We start from the raw sequence: 21,241 nt of genomic DNA on the forward strand, positions 1-21,241 counted from the left end.
ACACCTCCATCTGCCGCCTCTGATTCTTGCTATAGACCCTCCCCCAAGTCTACTGCTTTCACACAAAAATGTGAAACTTGTTTGGGTCATTTACTTAAGTATTGGGGCTAGAGCACAGGGTTTGTATCTGACAGGCAAGTAAATGTTGTGCCATAGAACTTCTCCATCACAGGGCAAGGGACAGACCCAGCCAGGGTGCCTGTCAGATTCAGCTGATTTCTCTGAAGCTTGATGTCACCTCTGGGAAATCAAGATCTCACCAACTCTGGCAGCCTAGGCCTGTGGGCTAGGTCTCAGATAGGCTCAGTAACTTGGAAGTCCTCAGAAATGGGGTTTTAGTTGTAATCCTAACCCCTGGGTCTGAAGTGGCACGGCAGTGAGTTTGAGGCTGTGTTGGGCTATGAAGAAAAAACAAAAAGAAAGGAAAGAAAAGGATCGAATGGCCTTTCGATGCCACACCTCCCCCATTGTGGGGTGGGGAACACTGATGCCCAGGGAGGGGAAAGTCTTCTCCAGAGACTCATAGAGAGTAGTCTGGGTAAAGTTGGGGTTCAGATTCCCAAGGAGGAACCAAAGGCCAGATCTCCCTGTGTTGATGACACGGGTCAGGAAAGGACAAGATGGAGCTGAGACTCCCCCGATGCCGTGGAGTCTCAGGCACTCGGGTAAGGCCCACACGTGTGCCACAGCCCAGCTTTTCTCGTGGCTCAGGCACTGAATACTCCATGCCTTCTGCTCCCTGCTTCCCAGCCCCGAGGCCTAACCTGCTCCCCCACTTTTCCCCTGAGTACAGTCACCTTTCAGTCCCACAGAGAGACCGCAGAGCTGGGGGTCACATTTGACCCAGCGGTACACATGAATGGAACCTGGACCTGGATGGCATTTGAACTTGTCCTCTGGTGCCTTCAAGGAAACACCTCAAACTGAGAGAGGTGACGTGGGTGCCGGTTTGGTTGGAGAATATTCGGGTCCCATCTGAGTCTGTCTCTGAGCCAGAGGATGGGCAGTTCTACTGCAAGATTGACTAGCCCTGCTGTAGTCAGGGACTTGCAAATCTCACCCATAGGGCTAATTTGGGTCCAGGCTAGCTGCAACTCCAGAACAGGACACAGTTTCAGGAGGCAGAGGGAAGCCAGAGGGAATAAGCCTTTTGAGGGGAAGGGACTGTGTGACTGGGGACCCTCCTCCCCAGGCAAAGAACAGAAGTTTGAGGTGTCATAGAGGGACTGGACGAGTCCAGCCAGAACCGGACCTGGTGGCACACGCCTTTAATCCCAGCACTTGGGAGGCAGAGACAGGCGGATCGCTGTGAGTTCGAGGCCAGCCTGATGTACAAAGTGAAACCCTGTCTCGAAAAACAAAACAAAAACCAAAAACAAATCGAGTCCAGCCAGAGCAGGCCGGTGATGAGGAAGCCAAGACTGCCTAATACCCTGAGGCCTGGCGTGTCTGTAGGCAGGGACAAGTGGGCCCTTCATCTGAGGTCTGTGGGACCATCTCTCACCCTCTGTGCATTTCGGGAGACTTCCACATCTGTCTCTCTCCAAAGTCTGTGCCTTTTTGTGGTGATCCATCAACAGACCTCAATGAAAACACAGGGTGGCAGAAAAGCCATCCAGCCTGTGAGATAGAACTTTCTGGAATGTACAGTGGGATGCACTCCGACCCTGAGTGGCTGTGCTCTGATGACACACAGCATGAGTCACAGACCACAGGCTGTTTACTTCCACGCCGGTTTGTCCCTAACTGTTGGCTCTGAGCTGTGTCCACTTGGTGTCCTGGGGTTCATCAGCCTCTGGCAGGGCTTCCTTTGTTGCTGCTACCAATGCTCTGATGCCTCCATGTCATTGGCTCCTGGGGATCACAGTTGACTCCAAGGGGCTGTATGTTGCTGGGTGTATGTTAGAGGGAAGGGAACCGGGGAAGGCTCCAGATCTGCCAGCGATGAACAGCATCCAGAGCCTGTTCATCACCCAGAGCGATGTCTGGTCCGTGCAAGCGTCTGGTCATTGATTGAGTTGTACCAGATGCTGGGGAATGTTTTCAGGGTCTTGCCTAATGCTTTGAAAGCAGGGTCTTCCCTACCTCAGAGAACGCTTTTTTTGTTTTGTTTATTTGTTTGGTTTTTTTGAGACAGGGTTTCTCTGTGTATGTAGCCTTGGCTGTCCTGGATCGCACTGTAGACCAGGCTGTCCTGGAACTCACAGGGATCCACCTACCTCTGCCTCCCGAGTGCTGGGATTAAAGGCCTGCATCACCACCGCCTGGCTCCCTCAGAGAATACTTAATCATGTGTCTTTACCCCACCCCACCCCCACCCCCAACCCAGGCCAGCTCCTTCTCTCCTGAAGCTGTTGTGTAGACATGTGGGAACACAGGGGAATGAGGCAGGCTATAGATGCCTAGGGGCCCAGATGCTGGGCTCTTTGAGGTGTCTTGGAAGCTGTTAGATTGAGTGGAGCCAGTGGTCTGGTCACCTTTGGCCTAGGAGACCACCAGGGTTTGGGAGTTGAGTAGAGTCTTGTCTGGGGCTGACCCATGAGGAGCTACAGAGCTTGGAATCCGGCCAGCAACCGATGACATCAAATGAGGAGAGAGTCCTCGCTTGCAGCCATGAGCGGCCCTGTTTGCTAGCTGTGTGCTTTCATTTCTAGTGAGGTGAGTCTATGGACTGAGTGGCTGGTGGATGTAGAATTAGCAGCTCTAATGTTGACTCTCAGCCTGACGCCTAGATAGTAGTAATTACAGAGCAGGTGGTACAGGTCAGGTGTCACCTGCCAGGTGGACCTGATGACATTGGAGTCACAGCATCACAGGAAAGCCATCGGCCAGCCTCGTCAGGATGTTCCGAGAGGGGAAATAGGAGGCAGAGGAGGGTGGGGGAGAGGAGGCAGAGGAGGGTGGGGGAGAGGAGGCAGAGGAGGGTGGGGGAGAGGAGGCAGAGGAGGGTGGGGGAGAGGAGGCAGAGGAGGGTGGGGGAGAGGAGGCAGAGGAGGGTGGGGTCTCGGGGCCAACACCAGAAGTGAGCCCTGATTTTCCAGCTAGATTGGGTCAGGAGAGGAGGCTATCCATTTTTGGCAGGCATCAGGTTCCAGGCTTCCTGAGTCCTCTCTGCTCTGTCCGTCAGGCTGATTGCTCCCTTGGAAAAGAAGAAAGCTTGTTCCTAATTGTCCTTTATACAGTTGCAAATTGTCTCTAGAGCTGGGCTGAGCAGAGCCAAGCTCTAGAGGGGAGGGGAATCCCAGGCTGGGTGGCTACAGAGCCAGCCTTTCGGGGACCCGAGAGGGGGTTTGGGAATGTCGTCTGCATGAGTCTCCCAGGCAGAGGTGCTCTTCCCAGCCCAGAACACTCCATAGTACCTAACTGTTGCTGAGGCCTGAGATCTCATCCTCACCAGCTGTGTGACCTTGAGCTGGTTATTGGCCCTCTCTGTGCCTGTTTCACGTCTCTCCATGAGTCTGCTTAGGATGGCTACATTATAACCTGCACAGCTCAGAAGTGAGTCATCCTGGGGGTGGGGGTAGTTAGAGGCTTTTGTTGCTGTTGCAGATGCCTTTGCTATTCACCAGCAACAACCGTGGGCTCTGCAGTCCTCAGGTTGAACCCCGGAGTGCATTCCAGCTGTCTGGGCTGTGTCTCTGTGGCAGGGACATTCCTGTGTGGTCACGGCAGCACCCAGCATCACAGCAGGTGTCTTGTCCCAGGAGTGCCTCCCAAGAGAGCACTTGATTCTGATGTGTCTTTTCCTGGGTCCTGGCATTCATGTCTGAGGGGGCCCAGTGAGGTCAGATTTCCTGTGCTCATTCTCCACATACCCAGAACAGTGAGGCCACTTGTCCAGGGCTACACAGCAGCCAATTACAGGGACCCACCCATAGTACAGTTTATATAGTCTCCAATGTTGGCTCTTCCTCTTCCAAGACTAGGGGGAACATTTGGTTCTCAAGGAATCTAAGCCTGGTGCCCATTCCCAGTCTCCTCTCCTTGATTCTAGTACTCCCCCAAACTCCCTCAAGTCTACTCCACTTGGGGGACCACTCTGAGCCAGCACAGCCCTCCCCTCCCTGCTGAGAGTAGGAACCAGCCTGTCCAAGGCCTCTCCTTTTGGACCCAAATGATCACATGTGGTGGTGGTGGTGGGTGGAGTGTCAGGGACCTATCTGGTGGGAAGCTGAGCCTGGGTGGGCTTCCTGAGGCAGACATTCCTGGTCACCAAGGCAACCGCAGCTCAGGAGAGTGTTTGACTGAGGATCCACTCTGATTGGCTGGGGCTGACAGTGTGGCGTCTCAAGAGGCCTGGGTGTTGTGTGGGGTGGGGAGCCGGTCCTTCTCGCTGACAGGGAAGTTCTGCATCATGGGTGGGATGGTGGGGATAAAGAGGCAAGGTAAGACACAGGCATCTGGAGCCACACAGACTCGTCCCTGAGTCTTCCTGGCTGTGCAGCCAGCACAGGTCTCTGCCCTTATGGGTTTCTGCAATGTTGGGGGGGGGAGGGGGTACAGACTGTGTACATGGATCAGATGGACAGCATCAGTAGCCAACCACGCGCGCTGCCCGTTTGCACCGTTCTGTTCCCATTCGCAGCTGCGACTGTGGGGTTCTTTTCTCTGGCTAATAAGGGCACTCACAGGCTGCAGGTGTAGCTCACTCAGTAGAGAGCTTGCCTTGCGTGGGCAGAGCCCTGGCCTCCATCTTCCAGCACCACATAAAATGGGTCTGGTGAGACACAGGCTGGTAATCATAGCACCTGGGAGGTGGAGGAACGCTGACCAGAAGTTCACAATCACCCTGAGCTACCCAGGCTCAAAAAAAAAAAAAAAAAAAAAAAAAGCCCAAGCTACTGGCCTATGCGTCTTATACCCACACTTGGGAGGCTAAGATAAAAGGATGGACGTGGGTTCGAGTCCCACCTGGACTTCATTGAAACTGCCCATCTCCAAACAAGCAATAAACACAACGAAAATCTAACAAGATATCTCAGTGAGTAAAAGCACTTGCCAAAGCTCGTGACCTCCCCAGAATTGCTCACTTGGTAGGAGGAAAGTGACTCCCGATTCTCTCCCTTCCTCTACCTCTGTCTTTCTCTTTCACGAGCACACACTCCCACACTAAGTAAGTATAAAATTAAAATCAGTATATATATAAATAAACATCTAAAAAAGTAGAAACTCAGGCCTAAGAAGGTCACGTCACTTGCCCAGGTCATACATGCAGCAGGTGACAGAGTCAGGATATAAATGCAGGCTGTTGGGGGCTGGAGAGATGGCTCAGAGGTTAAGAGCACTGACTGCTCTTCAAGAGGTCCTGAGTTCAATTCCCAGCAACCACATGGTGGCTCACAATAACCTATAATGTGATCTGATGCCCTCTTCTAGCCAGCATGTGTACATGAAGGCAGAGCACTGTATACATAATAATAAATAAAGAAATCTTTTTAAAAAATAGAATAAATGCAGGCTGTCAGCAGCCCATATGCTTTACATACTTGCCTGCTATGCTGTCCTGTTTTTTGGTGTCATACATGCCATCTGTCTATCTCATACATGTATGATATATGTCTGTGAGGAACCATGAGGTCAAGTGGGGTGTCTTCTCACCCCAGAAGCCCATGGTGTGCCTGGTGTGCAGCGCAGGACAGATGCGTTTATCAGTGGGGGCTGTGGACGTCCTGCATGTGAGATACGAGGAAGCCGGTGGTGTGACGACCCAGCGATGGCCCAGAGTGTGGGAGCCCAACTCTTTTTTTTTTTCTTTTCTTTTAGGGAAGGAGGGAGGAAAGGAGGGAGAGAGAGCGAGAAAAAAGAGAGGGGGAGGGAGGGGAGGGAGAGAGAGAGAGAGAGAGAGAGGGAGGGAGGGAGGGAGGGAGGGAGGGAAGGGGAGAGAGAGCTGGGAGCCCAACTCTCAAAATGGATCCCTCATTCCTGGCTGCCCAGGCTTTCAGCGTATCATTGGAAGAAGCCTGCTTTGAGCATAGATCCTGTCCTCTCCGTGGGGCGCAGCGGGCCCATCTCCTGTTTCCACATAACCATCTCCTTGTCATGTGGGGTTTCTGGGATGCACTTGATGCACATGGAGAGAAGAGGTGACAGGGCTTGGAAGAGCCCAGGCTAAGATTTTCTGCTGAACTTGGCCAGGCTGCTGGGTTGGTCGGGGCGGCTGAGGTGACCAGAGCCTGACCCCTTTAGACTCCATGATCTGGTAGCAGGTGGGTCCCGGAGTCATCTCTGGCAGCACCATGGTGTCTGACGATGGATGGCTGTACAGGCAAGAAAATGAACACAGAGGACTCTCCCGATGGTAGTTTAGCCGGCATGGGCCCAGGCTGGTTCTGTCACACTGTGGTACCCCTGTCCATCTTGTGTGCCAACAGCAGCTCCCTTCCTTCGGGAACCATCCTCTCACCATGGCAGTAGTTAGGCTGTCAATCACAGTATTGGATCCCACCCCCACTGTCGCAGGGCATGGCATATGAACCAGACCTGGCCAAACTGACATCTCCCCCTGGGACTTTGTCATTCAGTCCAGGCAGGGACATGGGTTTTTAGGCTGGCACCAGTGAGCACGGCTGGCTCCCTTACTGGGAAGGGTGTCTGATCTCAGGAGGTGGGAGTGAGTGAGGCTGCCACACGGGGGACTTGACACCGTGTCAGCATAGGGGAAGCGTTCCCAACAGCGTCATCTAAAGGTCTGGATCAACTCCTTCCCGATGCCTGATCCTCCATCCCTTTCAGGCAGCACCAGCAAGAACCTTACTTCCTGCCTTACAAAAATCCAGCTAGAGTTGAGATTATGTCATTTTCAAACCCGAGGGCCCCAGGTAAGGAGGCTCCCTAAAGATCCTGTGTGGGGAGGGCTCTCGGAATATGCACCGGCGGCAAAGACAGCTGGTGGAAGGGTCCGTGAGAGCTGTCCGCAGATGACGATGATGTCTGTACAACGGAGCTTGAGCATGTGACACACTCATTCACTTACCCCGTCCATTCAGGCTGTATCAGGCTGCGTTCCAAACACTGTGTAAGGGGCCGATTGTCTTCCCGACAAGCCAGGAAGGCGGATACTGTTGTTTTCGCGCTTTACAGGTCTGTGCTCACTCAGGGCCACACAGCGAACCTTGAGCTCCACACAGTTTGGCTCCCCTGAGTTTCTGTTCTTAACCAAGAGTCAGGTGTGAGTAGACCCGATCCAGCCCAGAGTTCTGTCCGTGCCTCCTGGTCCAATGGGGATGAGGTTGCAGTAGCCACAGCTGGGATGTGGCCCTGGAACTCTGGAGGCCCGGTGTGGCCTGGGTGATGGGGTAGGAAGACAGAGGGCCCTATGGATTCTCTCTCTGAGGACAGGACGGTGGGGTGCTTTTCCTAGTCATTTCCTAACCCGGGGCGGATGGACCTGGACCTGGTGCCAGACTCCTGCCAGGCGTCCTGCCATTCTGCAAGCTGTGATGTGATAATCTCCACTGGTGAGTGATGGGCTTTGGCTAGGCCCCGCTGAGCCCTCAGCGGGAGGCTGGTGACTTTAAGAAGCCCTGGCTGGTAGCCCAGTACTGAGGAGTTTTTAGTGGCTACAGCCAGGAAAGCCCTCAGCGGGCAGGAGGAGTGTGAGTGTGTGTGTGTGTGTGTGTGTGTGTGTGTGCGCGCGCGCGCGCGCGCGCGCGCTCTCGTGCTCTGAATGCTGCAGTGTTGCAAATGGGAGAACGGAGGAGCCCTGGGGACCTTGTGCAGCAGCCAGGCTTCAGCTTGCCCTCCATGCCCAGGCACCTCCCTCATGGTTTTCTCTTCACATTCAAAGGCTAAAGCTCTGTTTACAGGGAAAGGTGGAGGCTCAGCCAGAGAGAGAGAGAGAGAGAGAGAGAGAGAGAGAGAGAGAGAGAGAGAAAGAGAGAGAGAGAGAGAGATGGTCCTGAGGGTTCCGGAAGACGTGTCAGAGTGGGGGGGGGGCCCTCAGGTTTCCCAGGCCAATCTCAAAACACCCTTCCTCTTGTTATCCCCAGTTCTAGAGAAGGGATTTTTTTTTCCTGGTGACAATGACAGGTGCCTTTGTGTCTGCAGGGAGGACATAACAGTCCAGGAATCCCTACTTAAGTGGCTTGTAAGGTTGGGGCTAGGACCGAGGCTTCCGTTGTCCCCCACTGGCTGGAGCTAGGAGAGCAGGCCAGCCAGTCTGGGGGGCTTCAAGTAATAGGAGCTGCTTTGCTCTGGAGTGGAATAAACTCAGTACAGGCCCAGCCCTGGACATTAGGGCTTTGCTAACAGAGGGGCCACAGAGAGGTGACAGGAACAGCTTAAGTGAAGATCTGGACCTGGGGGAGGAGGTCCCTAAGGGGAGGGTGTACCAGTCCTACATGGGAAGAGACAGGGCTTGATCATTGCTCCTTGCCAAGAGCAAGCCACACAGCTTTCTACAAAGTAGCCTGTTCTAGACTCCCTGAGGACACAAGTGGGACCCATTGGGGGCTTAAGAAAACAGTGAGTGGGCCTAGAGAGATGGCTCAGCAGTTAAGAGCACTGGCTGATCCTCTGGAGGACCCAGGTTCAATTCCTAGCCCCCCGCATGGCAGCTCACAGCTGTCTGTAACTCCAGTTCCAGGGGATCCATTGCACCAGCAGCAGGCATCTGTATAGTGCACAGTCTATGCATGCAGGCAACATAACCACATACATAAAATAAAGCAAATCATCAAAAAAGAAAAAAAAAAAAAAGCAAAGGAAAGCAATGAGCATGCAAAAAGGGATGCTGGAGGCAGGATTCCACCTCTAGCTGACTGGGCCTCTCCTTTGCCCAGCCACCTCCATGCTAGAGGCTTGCCTGTCTCCTCCCATTTCCTGTCTTGAGCCCAGTGCTCACAGCCGCTGTCTGTGTGGGCACAAGCGGTTCACTCTCTTGGCTGTCAGGCCCGAGCTCCCCACTTCCTGCATTCGGTTACTTTGCTGAGGTATGGAGAATCCATAACCTCAAACTTGGGGGGCAGGTAACCCCCAGAGGATGGCCTCTGTGGTTCATCGTAAGGTCTCCCCGATGTCCTTGTGGGGCTGGACAATGACTTGCATCAGTGACTGTGCCAATGATGTTTAAAGTTGCTTTTCCAAAGCTCTCAAAGCCAACTACTGGGCTTGCACCTTACTGGAGGGGTCCTTTCTCCCTGAGAACCCCTTTGAGGAAGGAACTGCAGCCTTCCTGTGTACAAGAAGAGACTGAAGTTCTGAGAAGTGGCAGGATACGGATTAGTTTAGGAACTCAAACTGGAGTCAGCTCACCTGGGTTTAGATCCCAAATCCCACCCAGAGGGATGACCCAGCAGCCCTCTGTGCCTCAGTTTCCTCACCTACCAAAGAGAACAGGTAACAGTACCCATCACTACTTTTGTGAGGATTAAATAAGAGAAGCATTTAAAGCAGCTAGCATAAAAATAAAATAAAATAAAGTAGCTAGCATGTAGTAGTGTTTGGCTGGGATACAGCAAGCACTGAATGAATATCCGTTTGATGAGATGATTTCAGCCAAGTTGTTTATTTCTCTCCCACACCACAATTTTCATTACTGAGAGTGAGGACTCTGTCTTGTTTGATGATATATTCCCAGTCGGACATTCATTTCCTGGGATGCAGGTGTAAGGTACATGAATGAATGAATGAATGAATGAATGAATGAATGAATGAATGAATGAGCAAGCAGATGAATACCAGCATCTTGGGGCTTCGAAGATGTTATGAGGAGGTTTGAGTGGAGTTGGGAGGACAGATCTGTCTGACTATAAGCTGTGAGCCCTGCCAACTCTATTCCCAGCAGCCCATATGATGAGCCTGTTTCTATCTGTCCCGAAGGCGGTCCAAACCCCTCCAGGCAGAGGAACTTCTCTAAAGATGGACGCAGCTCCTTGTTGCCCCAATGTGACCACAGCAGTGTCTGTTGCTGTTCGGGCTGTTCCCAGATCCTATTCCAACCACCCGGCATGGGGGCCAAGTGGGAGTTTTCCCCTGTGCTCAGCAGCTTTCTCCCAGGCCCGCAGCATCGAAGCCAGCCTCTTCTATCTTTTCCACCCACTCATTTTTCCAAACCCTCACAAATAGAAATGTCCCCACTGGCCCTCACGCTGCTCCTAGGCCCCCCTGCTCTAGAACTTCGGGGTGGACTGCTGACACAGCGGTCCCTCCTACAAGCCCTTCTAGGCCCCTAGTGCTCTGTGCGCCCTAGAAACATGAGTGGATGTGCCCAGCCTTAAGAGGGAGGAGGAGGTATAATGTTACCCCCAGACTGAGGTCATTGAGGCCTGAGGGACATAGTCTGCTGAACGCCCCCCCCCCCCAGTGGTGAGGGCCAGAAGTGGCTTTACCCCCAGGTCTAATGAGGCAGCTCACAACTAACTGCCTGTAACTCCAGAGGATCTAATTCCTTCTGACTTCCATGCCATGCCCATGATTGTGAGCAGACACACAGGTGTACACATATATAAAAGTAAAATATACCTTTAAAAAAAAAAAACAAAAAAAGGCCAGGTGTGGTGGTGCACACCTTTAATCCCGGCACTGGGGAGGCAGAGACAGGCGGATCGCTATGAGTTTGAGGCCAGCCTAGTCTACAGAGCGAATTCCAGGACATCTACGGCTAAACATGAGAAAACGCTGTCTTGAAAAACCAAAAAAAAAAAAAAAAAAAAGGGAAAGGAAAAAATTTTAGACTGGGTCTCATAGCCCAGGCTGGCCTTGAACTCACCACGTTGTTGAGGATGATTCTCCTTCCTCTACTTTCTGAGTGCACTCTTCATCCCCCCAGGTTATGTGGTGCTGGGGGTTGGTATGTATGGCTTCCTGGAGCACAGACAAACCACGTGACCAGCTTGCCTAGGTTGCATCCGCAGCCCCAGTTTAGTGCACTTAAGTTGCCACCTGCGGCTAGTGGCCTCTGTTCCGAACACCGTGGGTCTGAACGGTTCTTTTGAATAGCAGCCATGCATGTCTTTAAACGCTCGCCCAAAGGAGTCAGGCCCACTTTCCACCTTGAGTCCCTGCCATACTTCTGTTTCTGTGTCATTTCTGTGGAGGTGTCACTTGGGTAGACTAGAGCACACAGGTGACAGCTGGATGTGCTTTGAGAAACACATATGCCAAAAGAACCACAGTGAACCCAAGACGGGGACACTTCTAAAATGTCCCCATTTCCCAGTCTTACCCCATTCCAGGAATTCCACCTTCTGAGGCCACCACTTTGCAGACATCTGTCAACCAACCACTGAGTAGCTGGCCTGGCTTAAAGCTTCCCGTGAATCTTTTCCCCCCACATTTGACTGAGGAGGCTCCTAGCAGGAGGCATCTTTTCTCTTTGTTGCTGGTCTTGGCGCCAGCATGGCGAAAAGGAACCACCAAGCCTGGGCCTCAGAGAGGACGTCGCCAGGAGGAGTGAGGCTGGGCTGTGATGCTCTGGGGACCTGTGGCCTGTCACTGGTAGGGCATCTACCCTCCGGCAAAGTGAGAACGTGGACCTAGCAGCATTCATGCGTTTTTGGTTTTTGTTTGCTTGTTTTTACAAAGGAAGGGAAATTAAAACATATTGATTTTCATGTAAACTCCCTACTATGCTGGTATTTTTAAAACTTTGACACATCTGAGGGCCAGATTTGACCAGCTGGCAGTGGGAGTGTGAGCCTGTAAGGCGGCAGTGACAGGAACAGCTGATATTTGCTCTAGCCCTTCCTTTGTCTCAGGTTCTTATCCTGTGAACTCCCTTAATCCTTGTAATGATTTTTTTAATAAATCCATCTCAGAGTTGAGCAAGCTGAGCCACGGCCAGGGATTGAGTTCCTGGCCCTAGGCTGTAGACTGAGCCCCAGGATGAACAGTGATTTAAACCCAGCTGGTTCTAGGGACTTGGTTCCTAACCTTATTACCCATACTCCTCCAGGGTTCAAGGAAAAATGAGGGTTCTTTGCATGGTGATGCCACCTGAGGGGCAGCTTCACCAGCCTGTGAGGTGCTAGTTCTCTGGTCAGGCCTGATCCCCTTGCCCACTGAGACTGCCCTGGCATGGACCAGTTTCATGTGTGGGTGCTTTGTTAGCAGGCAGGTGATGGGGACCCCAACTTGAATAGTGCTGGAATGTCAGTGAGGTAAAGCGAGAAGGGTGGGAGCCTGGTAGATGAGCAGTTGTGGGAGGTATGAAGTGGGGCCCAGGAAGGCGAGGGTGGAATCAGACAGGGCGAGGATGTGCTGCTGCCTCAGGGGTGCTAAGGGCTGGGCACCCTGATGTGTCCAGACAAGCCTGCTCCCTGGAGAGGCAGAGGATAAGAATCATTGGCAGGGCAACCTTCTGTGTCCCGGGAGCAAGGCCAGGGCGTGCTCAGCTGGACTCCCATCCCGACTCTCACTCCAGTGGTCTTTGTTTTTTTTTTTTTTTTTTTTCGAGACAGGGTTTCTCTGTGTAGCCCTGGCTGTCCTGGAACTCCCCTGTAGACCAGGCTGGCCTCGAACTCACAGCGATCCACCTGCCTCTGCCTCCTGAGTGCTGGGATTAAAGGCGTGCGCCACCACTGCCCAGCTTTTTACATTTTCTTAGAGATAGAGCCTTAGGTATTCTCCCGACCTCTAGCTTAATTATGGAGCCAGGGATGGCCTTGAACTTCTGAACTTCTTGTCTCCTCCTGGGTGCAGGAATCCTGGGTGTATACCGCCACACCCCGTGCTGAACCAGAGCTTCATGGGTCTTAAATACATCAACTCAGCTGCACCTTAGCCACTGCAGCACCTCTGTTTGTGTTGTTAAAGGGCAAGTTGATGTCAGATCTGTCGTGTCACCCTCCTGTCCCCCTGCCCTCACCCTAGTCATCCTGCGGCCCATGGAAAGAAGAACCGTCTCTGAACCCTGGCTGTCACTCACAGGCTGTGTGACCTTGGACAAGGGTATGGGCCTCTCTGAGCTTATTTCTCAGCCTTGAGAAGAACTCATCACGCCCACCTTAGACCTCAGTGGGGCTGGCCAGCATCGTCCACATGAGTTGGGGTTCACAAATCAGGGGTGTGCCGAAGCTTCCTGGCCCATCTGTTTCCTCCTCTATCTAGCCGTGGCCTGCCCACCAGGGTAGCACAAATAGTAATTACCACGACTTCCACAAGCTGTTTCCTGGGTGAACCTAATTATCGAGCAGGTCAGTCACGTTATAAATATCATTAAACCAGGCAGATTGGCTTTGTCCTAAGTTTTACGTGATTAGATCAGCAAATTGTTCCGGCGCCGTTGGCTTCCTCCTCAGCTGTGGACTTACCCAGCCTGATTGTCCCTCACAAGGGTGCCTGGAGCACCAAGGTGCAGGTTGTCTGTTGGTGGCTCCAGACTCCTCGGGGCCAGCTTGTTTGTCAGCCTCGTACACAGTGCTCGGAGAAGATCTGAGAGGTGATGCCAGAGATGGACAGAACCAAACAGGTGCGAGGGGAGAAGGCAGGAGGTGGGGGCTGCTCTTTGTCTGCCGTGGGTTGGAACCCCCAGCGATGGAACCCAGAGTCTGGTTCTCCAGATGTGTGGCTGCTGGGTGTGTGTGAACACCCCTCTGCGGTCCTTTTAATTATACCTGTGGGTCCTCCTCTTTCCCTCCTGAAGACCTGGCTCTTTCACAGCCCGCCACATGCAAGGGGGCCAGTGACTGAGTGCCACTTCCCTGCCTAGGCACCAGTCCACCACACATAAAGACCCGTGTGCTGGGGACTCCTCCCATCCCCGTGAGCTAGGGAAACCCCGAAGTACAGGAAGGAACTGAGATGCCAGGCTGCGTTTACAATGAGACGCTGAGGGCCAGTTGGAGAGGAGAGGGGGGAAGGGTCCTGGTGAAGTCCTGGAAGGCTGCCTGGAGGAAGATATCTGAGCTGAGGAGTTAGCTGGTAAAGAAATCTGAGGGTCGTGGGCATGCAAAGGCTCCAGAGCAGGAACCTGTGCATTAGGGAACCTGACTATCTGTTTTGCAATGGTTCTAGTGTGCATGGGGGAGGGGCTGTGAGAGATCGCAAGGGTCTGATCCTGGGGTGGAGAAAAGGTCGAGGGGCCAGCTGGCAGTTTTCATTCTATAGCCCTAGAAGTCTGTCTGTTACAGGACCTTGTGATATATATATAACAAAATATATATGACATATAAAAAAATATAAAATTTATTTATTTTGAGTTTTTTGATTTTGGTTTTTGTTGTTGTTGTTGTTGTTGTTGTTGTTTGTTTTTTGAGATAGGGTTTCTTTCTGTAGCCTTGGCTGTTCTGGGCTCGTTTTGTAGACCAGGCTGGCCTCGAACTCACAGCAATCCGCCTGCCTCTGCCTCCCGAGTGCTGGGATTAAAGGTGTGCGCTACCACGCCCGGCTACTTAATTTGTATTTTTCTACTCAGAGGTCAGTGGGAGACAAGCCACAGGGAGATCTAGGAAGTAGGAGGCTAATAAAGGAAGGCTTCCTGAGGGAACTGAGCCGCTGGGGCCATGACTGGAGGTCAGAGGTGACTGATGGGGGCTACGTGGTAGGAGGAAGGAAGGGGAAATGCATTGGGTCACCCATGCGTTAGGAAAGAAGGGGAGGTGGCCAGCCAGGCATGGGCACCAAAGCAGCTGGCAGCAGCGGTCCTCAGGGCCTTCTGGGTTTAGGTACACAAGTCAAGATGGGCCAAGCGGGTATGTGTAATGTTTCCACCATCCTGTACACGGATCACTGTGACCCACTCCCAGGCATGGCTGCCATGTGTCTCAAAGGAACCAGTCAAAAACCTGACTTCTTCTGCATATTCTAACCTCGGTGGTCCCCTAAACCTCAGCTTTAGACCTCCCCCAACTTCCACTTTATGTCCAGTATCCCACCCCCCCCCACCCCCGTTCCCTGCTTAAGCCTGTGCCATGAAAGCCTTTGGTGGCCCAAAGCTGAGTCTCTTTCCCCACCTACCCAGTGCTAGCCCTGTATTCCCACAGCTCAGATGGAGTGGCCTGTGGCCTCCAAAGAGCCTAGCATAAGAGCTGGGCCCTGGGGAGGAGCCACAGGAAAAAAAAGGAACGAGGGAAGAGGCATCAAGAAGAGGAGGAAACCCTGAGGTCAACTCTTAGTTGTGCTAACCAGCTGGCCTCAATCTCCAAACCTGTGAAATGGGTGTCCCAGGGCTGGTCCCACAAGGTGACTGCAGACATGAATAAGATAAAGTCATAAGAGAACCTTGGGGAAAAAAAAAAGGACCTTGGATCTGGATGCTATCTGAGTCAGCAATTTGGGGATGGATGATGACGATGATGGTGGTGATGATGATGATGATGATGTGCTGAGCTTGGGCTCAAACCCAAGGCCTTGGGAATGCAAAGCACATACTGTACCACTGAGCTATATTGCTAGCCTTGGCCAGTTACATTTATTTACTGTTTTGTTTAAGACAGTATGTGTCTGTACACATGTGTGTGTGTGTGTGCGTGCGCGCACACCTAGGCACTTATCTCTAATAACTCATTTGTGTGTCACAACACTCCTGTGAGGGGGGCGCCCTGTTAGTTACCCACTTTTCCAAATGATACAACTGAAGCATAGAGATGGGAGCCTCTTGACCAAGGTCACACAGCTGGGAAGTGGCAGAATGGGGCAGCCGCCTGTGGTTTGAAGCGAGAGCTTTGGCAGACTCCCAACTCCATGCCTGTGGAGTGAGTGTGTACCGGGTGCCACGTAGCAATCCCACAGATCCCAGCCTGTCGCTGGCAGAAACAAACGATGGGCACTTGGCCACAAGGGTGGCCCCCAAAGCAATGGAGACTTAGAAACAGAATGTGAAAACAGCTCAGGGTGTGGCCTCCCGGCCCAGGCGCAAAACTCCGCTTTCTTTGTCGCCTCTGACACACTCCAAGATTCCCTGCAGATCCCCTGCCTTGGGCAAACCAACCACATGAGCCATGTGAGTGACTAAAGCTTTTAGGGCCCATGGGATTCCTGGGTACCACCAAGCCATGGGCCTTTGTCATCAGAAACTCCTAAGCAGCTTTGTGTCTTGCTAATGCTCATCCCAGACCCATGATGGCCACCGCAAAGTGGGTTTTCAGATCTGGCACCATTCTCATCTGGTTCTCATCGCTTTCCCTGGACAGCTGGGCACCAGAGATCTGGGACCCACATTCCACAGGGAGCAGCAATTCCCACTTTACCGTTCTTGATCTCAGCCAAGCCCCCCTTTGTGAACTTAAACCCAGATGCAGCCCAGATTTCTCAGCGGGGTGGTGGCGGGGCCGGGGGGGGGGCGGGGGGGGGGAGGCTCCCCACAAAGCAGCAGTTCTGCTTTTCGGAAGCTTAAGGGCAGGGTGTGGCACCCATATAACCACAAAGGAGGCCATTAAAACAAGCCCTGGCCATTCCGCCCTGGCACACGGCTAGTCTTCCTGGGGCATTCAGACTTCATGAGGTCCCCACCTGAAGTAGTCCTGCCTTCCACAAAGACCATAGGCCCTGGTATCTAGGACCCAGGCTTGTGACCTGACTCTGGTCCTCACTTTACTTGTGTAGCCTGGCTTCCAATGATGCCAATATGGGTTGGGCTTGCAGCTAGGTAGAAAAGCTTATATCTCAGCTACCTCAGGGTCCAGCCAGGGCACTGGAGGGGTGAATCCTCCCTACCCCTCAGTCATCATCTATTTGATAAGGGGACATAAGGATGTTGCCTGAGAGGGGTGACGTGCTCTGAGACAAGAGAGACAGTCTTAAGTGACACCCAGTAGGTGTGCGGTCCGGTCACCACCTCCCGTTCCTCTGTCTGTGGAAGACACACCTGCTGGGCTGGCCCAGGTGCCTGTGGGGACTCCTTCATCTGTGGAGAGTACCTGACAGGTCCAGAGAGAGGACAGCCATTGCTGGAGTGTCACCCACTCAGCCATAAAGTTCTCCCCCTGAGCAGAGGTGGGTGAGAAGCTCAGCACATCCGAGGTAGGTGCAGTTTCACTTCAGGCCCCAGTTAGTATTGCAGGAATGGGGCAGGGCTTTTGTGGGCTGGGGAAGGAAAAAAAAAAAACAACTTTTTGCAATGTTTTATTTCTCTTGAGAGGCACCTGGGCTGCCTACGTCATCTAGCCACTTAACAGTTGCGGTGGGATGGATGGGATGTGGTTGTCCACCCACCCATTTGCGCCTCTGCTCAAACATCTAGAGGCTCTATCTAGCCCCAGACTTGGCCCCTGAGGGAAGACACCAGCTGTCTTCAGCCCACTTCTATCTGAAGAGATGCCTGCTCTAGGGAGGTGGTATGGGGAGGGGCCTGGAGGGGCTTATCATGGGGAGGGGGTGGGGTGGAGAATGCTGTCAGCAGTCAGGAGGTTTCCCAGAAAGGGGAGTTCTCTGAAATGAACTGGAAGTAGGCGGAGCCATTGTTGAACCTGCCCGCAAGCTACCGCCCATTGCTTTAGTTTCATTCTGCATGAGAGGGGCCAAGGAATCCCACTAAAGGGAAAGGATACCGGGCTGAGGGGGGGTGAGTGGGCAGATAGGGAACAGGAACCCTTACTTCTCTGGCCCTCCTAGGTCCCAGGGGAGGTGTTCGTTAGGGGAACCAAAACTCTTTTTCCTCTGGTGATTGGCACCTGTCAGTGCAGCCAGATGTCTTGTTTTAGAAAACCCTTAGATGTTTCCTCCGGGAATGAGGTGAAAGCAACTCCACCCAGGGAGAGAGAGAGGGGGGCAGAAGTTTCCCCCAACCCTCGAGGTGGGGTTGGAGAAATGGTTCAGTTCCCAGCACCCACTGAGGATCCAATGTTCTCTTCTGGCCTCCATGGGCACCAGTTATACATATGGTATACATGCATACATGTAAGCAAAACACTATATACATGAAATAAGAATTTTAAAAATATTTATTTATTATTATGTATACAGTGTTCTGGCTATACATATACCTGCGGGCCAGAAGAGGGCATCAGACCACATTACAGATGGTTGTGAGCCACTATGTGGTTGCTGGGAATTGAACTCAGGACCTCTGGAGGAGCCTTAGTGCCCTTAACCTCTGAGCCATCTCTCCAGCCCAAAATAAAAACTTTTAAAAATCTTCTTCCCCCAAGACAAAGTGTAGCTCTAGCTGGCCTCGAACTCACTTTGTAGACCAGGCTGGCCTCGAACTCAGATATCTGCCTGCCTCTGCTTCCTGAGTGTTGGGATGAAAGACGTGCTTCACTATTCCCAGCAACAAATCTTTTTTTTTTTTTTTAAGATTTATTTATTTATCATATATACAGTATTCTGCCTGAATTGTGCCTGTAGGCCAGAAGAGGGCACCAGATCTCAGTATAGATGGCTGTGAGCCACCATGTGGTTGCTGGGATTTGAACTCAGGACCTCTGGAAGAGCAGACAGTGCTCTTAACCTCTGAGCCATCCCTCCAACAAATCTTTTTTAATGTTGCCTACAAGTACATATGTTAAGTGTACATGTGTGCAGTGCCCGTTGAAGCCAAAAGAGGACATCTGATCCTCTGGAACTGGGGTTACAGATGTTTGTGATTGCCATGTGGGTCCTGGGAACCAAACCTGGATCTTCGGCAAGAGCAGCAAGTGCTCTTAACCACGAGTCCCTCTCTGCGGCGAGCCCCCCCCCCCAATAAATAAATCTTTAAAAAGAGATACCTCTCCCGCACACACACACACTGCTTCCCACCCCCTCCCCTAGGACCTGTGTCCGTTGGATGTGTTTCTATGTTCCTGTAGACATTTTATTAGGAGCTGCAGCTTTCATGAGAATTTGAAGGCACTTTAACCCCTCGCCACTAAAGAACTGCTGTTGAACACCTACTCCATGCTTGGTGCCGTGGAATGTTCATAATTCTGGGCTGTGGGGGGAAGAGTGCCAAACAATAAACACCTAAAAACAGCAGCAACATTATTAACTGGGTGCCGGTGGGTGTATGTGGAGACACACCTGCCACCCCAGTCATTGGGAGATGGAGGTGGGAGGGTTGTGAGTTCAAGGCTCACCTGGGCTACATAATAAGACTCTATCTCCCAAAACAAAACAAACCCAATGGACACAGTAAGTACTATAAGTAAGTAAGAGGACAGCTGTAAGAGATTTCAGGGAGCTTCTTGAGGGGGGATGATTTGAACGTTTAAGCAGGTGGCATTTAATCTGAGAGTCTGGAGCTGCCTGTGGGAGGAGCAAAGATTAGAAAAGAACGTTCCAGTTGGAGGGAGCAGTGCCTGCAAAGGACTTGGCTGAGAGCAAGCAACTTAGGTATCTGCAGATCTGATCAAAAAGCCAGGGGAGAGATCTGGGGCCTTGGTGGTTGGCAGTTGAAGGAGAGGGTCTGTGTCAGGCAGCCCTGAGCCTGGCAAAAGGCCAGAGAACACAGAAGACTCCGAAGCAAGTGTAGTGTGATGAGATTTTCATTTATAATGGCTGGCTAACTCAGGCCGTCGAGTGGGCCGTCAGAGGGAGCGTCCTGGAGATGAATGCAAGTGGTCAGATTTGACAGCAAGCACTTTTACCAGTTGACTCATCTTGCTGGCCCATAAAGCCTGGAAACTCCTAGGGGCCACCTTCCTTACTGGCTCCGCCCCCTACCTTGGACAGACACCTCACTCCTCCAGTCTTGTCCACTTGCGTCATCTGCCCAACAGTGAGAGCCAAGTTGGGACTGAACAGAAATGGAGGGATGGCTCAGTGGTTAAGAACATTGGCTGCTCTTTTGGATAATCTAGGTTCAGTTCCCAGCATCCACATGGTGGCTCACAACCATCCATAACGCCAGTTCCAGGAGATCCAATCCCCCACTGTGTCTGCCACTGGCATCAGGCATGTGTGTGGTCAGAGAGACAGACGGTCGGATGGACAGACAGGAAAAACACTTATACCCATTTTTTAAGGCCTAAAAAAAGAGAATAGAAATCACTCTTTGGATAGCTGAAAGTGTTTGAGTGACTTATTAGAAGTGGGGTACCTTTTGAGAAACTAGGTTGGACCTTTGGGGTCCTGAGGTGGGAAAGAGGGTGTCTCCTTCTCCATCCCTGTCAGAGACCACCTGTCCAGCCTGGGTCACAGGAGAGGTCCCTATCGAGGGAGGAGACACTTTAAGAAAGGTCTTGTTCTCCTGAGATGGGACTTCACCTACCTGGGTTCTTGAAAAGTATTTTTAGAATTTTAATTAACATTCAACTTTGGATCTACTCCAAAGCGGTGAGGTTTTACTTAGTTTTGCTATATTGGGGATAAAACTGAGGGAGTGAGCTACCACTGAGCCACATGTCCAGCCCAGCCCAGCCCTGGCTAAAACAACGATTACCCCGCCCCCCCCCCCTTTTTTTAAATTAGGGTTTTGATATATAGACCAGCCTGGCCTTGAACTCAGAGATCTGCATACCTCTGCCTCCCAGGTGCTGGGATTAAAGGCACCACCATGCTCCTCCTCTTTTTTGTGAGAACTCTTACTTTGTTGTTGTTGTTGTTGTTGTTTGGTGTGTGCATGTCTGTGAGTGTATGTGCTGTGACACACGTGTAAAGGACAAAGAACAGCTTGTGGGCCTTGGTTCTCTCTTTGCATCATGTGGATCCTGGAGATGATTCTCAAATGGTTGGGCTTGACTACCAGCACCTTTACTGGCTAAGGATTCTAAACTTGTATGGGAGGGCCACTTCCTTTGAGGGTGGGTGGCAGACGTCAGATTCACTCAGCAGTTTCCATCGTGTCAGGGGACTTCTTAGAATTGTGTGAACTTCATTCAGCACCCTGGCTTTAAAACTCCCGAATTAGAGGGAAAAGGAAGCGAGATGTGAGGGGATTCCTGGCTCCACCTTTTCCCGCTAGCCTTCTAGCTCGATGGAAGACCCCCGTGTCTTATCTAAGGGCTGATGGGGAAGGAATCTGTCTTTATTGGGCTAGGCTTTGCTGACCTTGACTCTTGGTCTCCGCTCTTCATAATGAATGAAGTTTCTCTGAGGCTCTATCCTGCCAGCTAGTCTGGAGCAGGGCACGAGAAGAAAGAGATCTCCACACCCCACCCCAACTCTCGCGGAAGGCCCAAGAGGGGCATGTGCCCAGCAGGCCACGCCCACCTCCCAGCGGGACCCCGCCCCCGGCAGCCTGCTAGTGGAAACACCAGGGGACCCGACCCAGACTAGGAGTCGCGTCGTGGGGTACAGCATGCGGAACAACGTGTGGTTGTCAGCCGTGTTGTCCGCTCTGGGGGTGAGGCAGGCGCGGCGCGCGGGGGAGGGCCGTCCATTCGTGGGCTGATCTCGGGTGGCCGGGGCGGGGCGGCGCGCCAGGGCCGGCTTCCCCATTTGG

The 21,241-nt window shown here is 52.3% G+C and overlaps 1 protein-coding gene across 3 annotated transcripts in view; it reads left to right on the forward strand.

Moving 5' to 3' along the window:
* Nucleotides 1-21,241, forward strand: part of ECE1 (endothelin converting enzyme 1) — a 106,828-nt gene that overhangs the window by 26,995 nt on the left and 58,592 nt on the right. Inside the window, exon 1 of one of the 3 annotated variants that reach the window (XM_084788162.1) lies at nucleotides 13,386-13,408. The exons of 1 other annotated variant lie outside the window; for it this stretch is intronic. In XM_084788162.1, the coding sequence (XP_084644288.1) occupies nucleotides 13,391-13,408 (18 nt within the window). In that variant the 5' untranslated portion in view covers nucleotides 13,386-13,390. Of the gene's footprint in view, nucleotides 1-13,385; nucleotides 13,409-20,996; nucleotides 21,143-21,241 lie in introns of those variants that run through there. One more of the 3 variants, XM_084788161.1, reaches the window with a different exon arrangement.

This window comes from Acomys minous (assembly GCF_964271855.1).
Source record: "Acomys minous genome assembly, chromosome: 6".
NCBI classification, from domain to species: Eukaryota; Metazoa; Chordata; class Mammalia; order Rodentia; family Muridae; genus Acomys; species Acomys minous.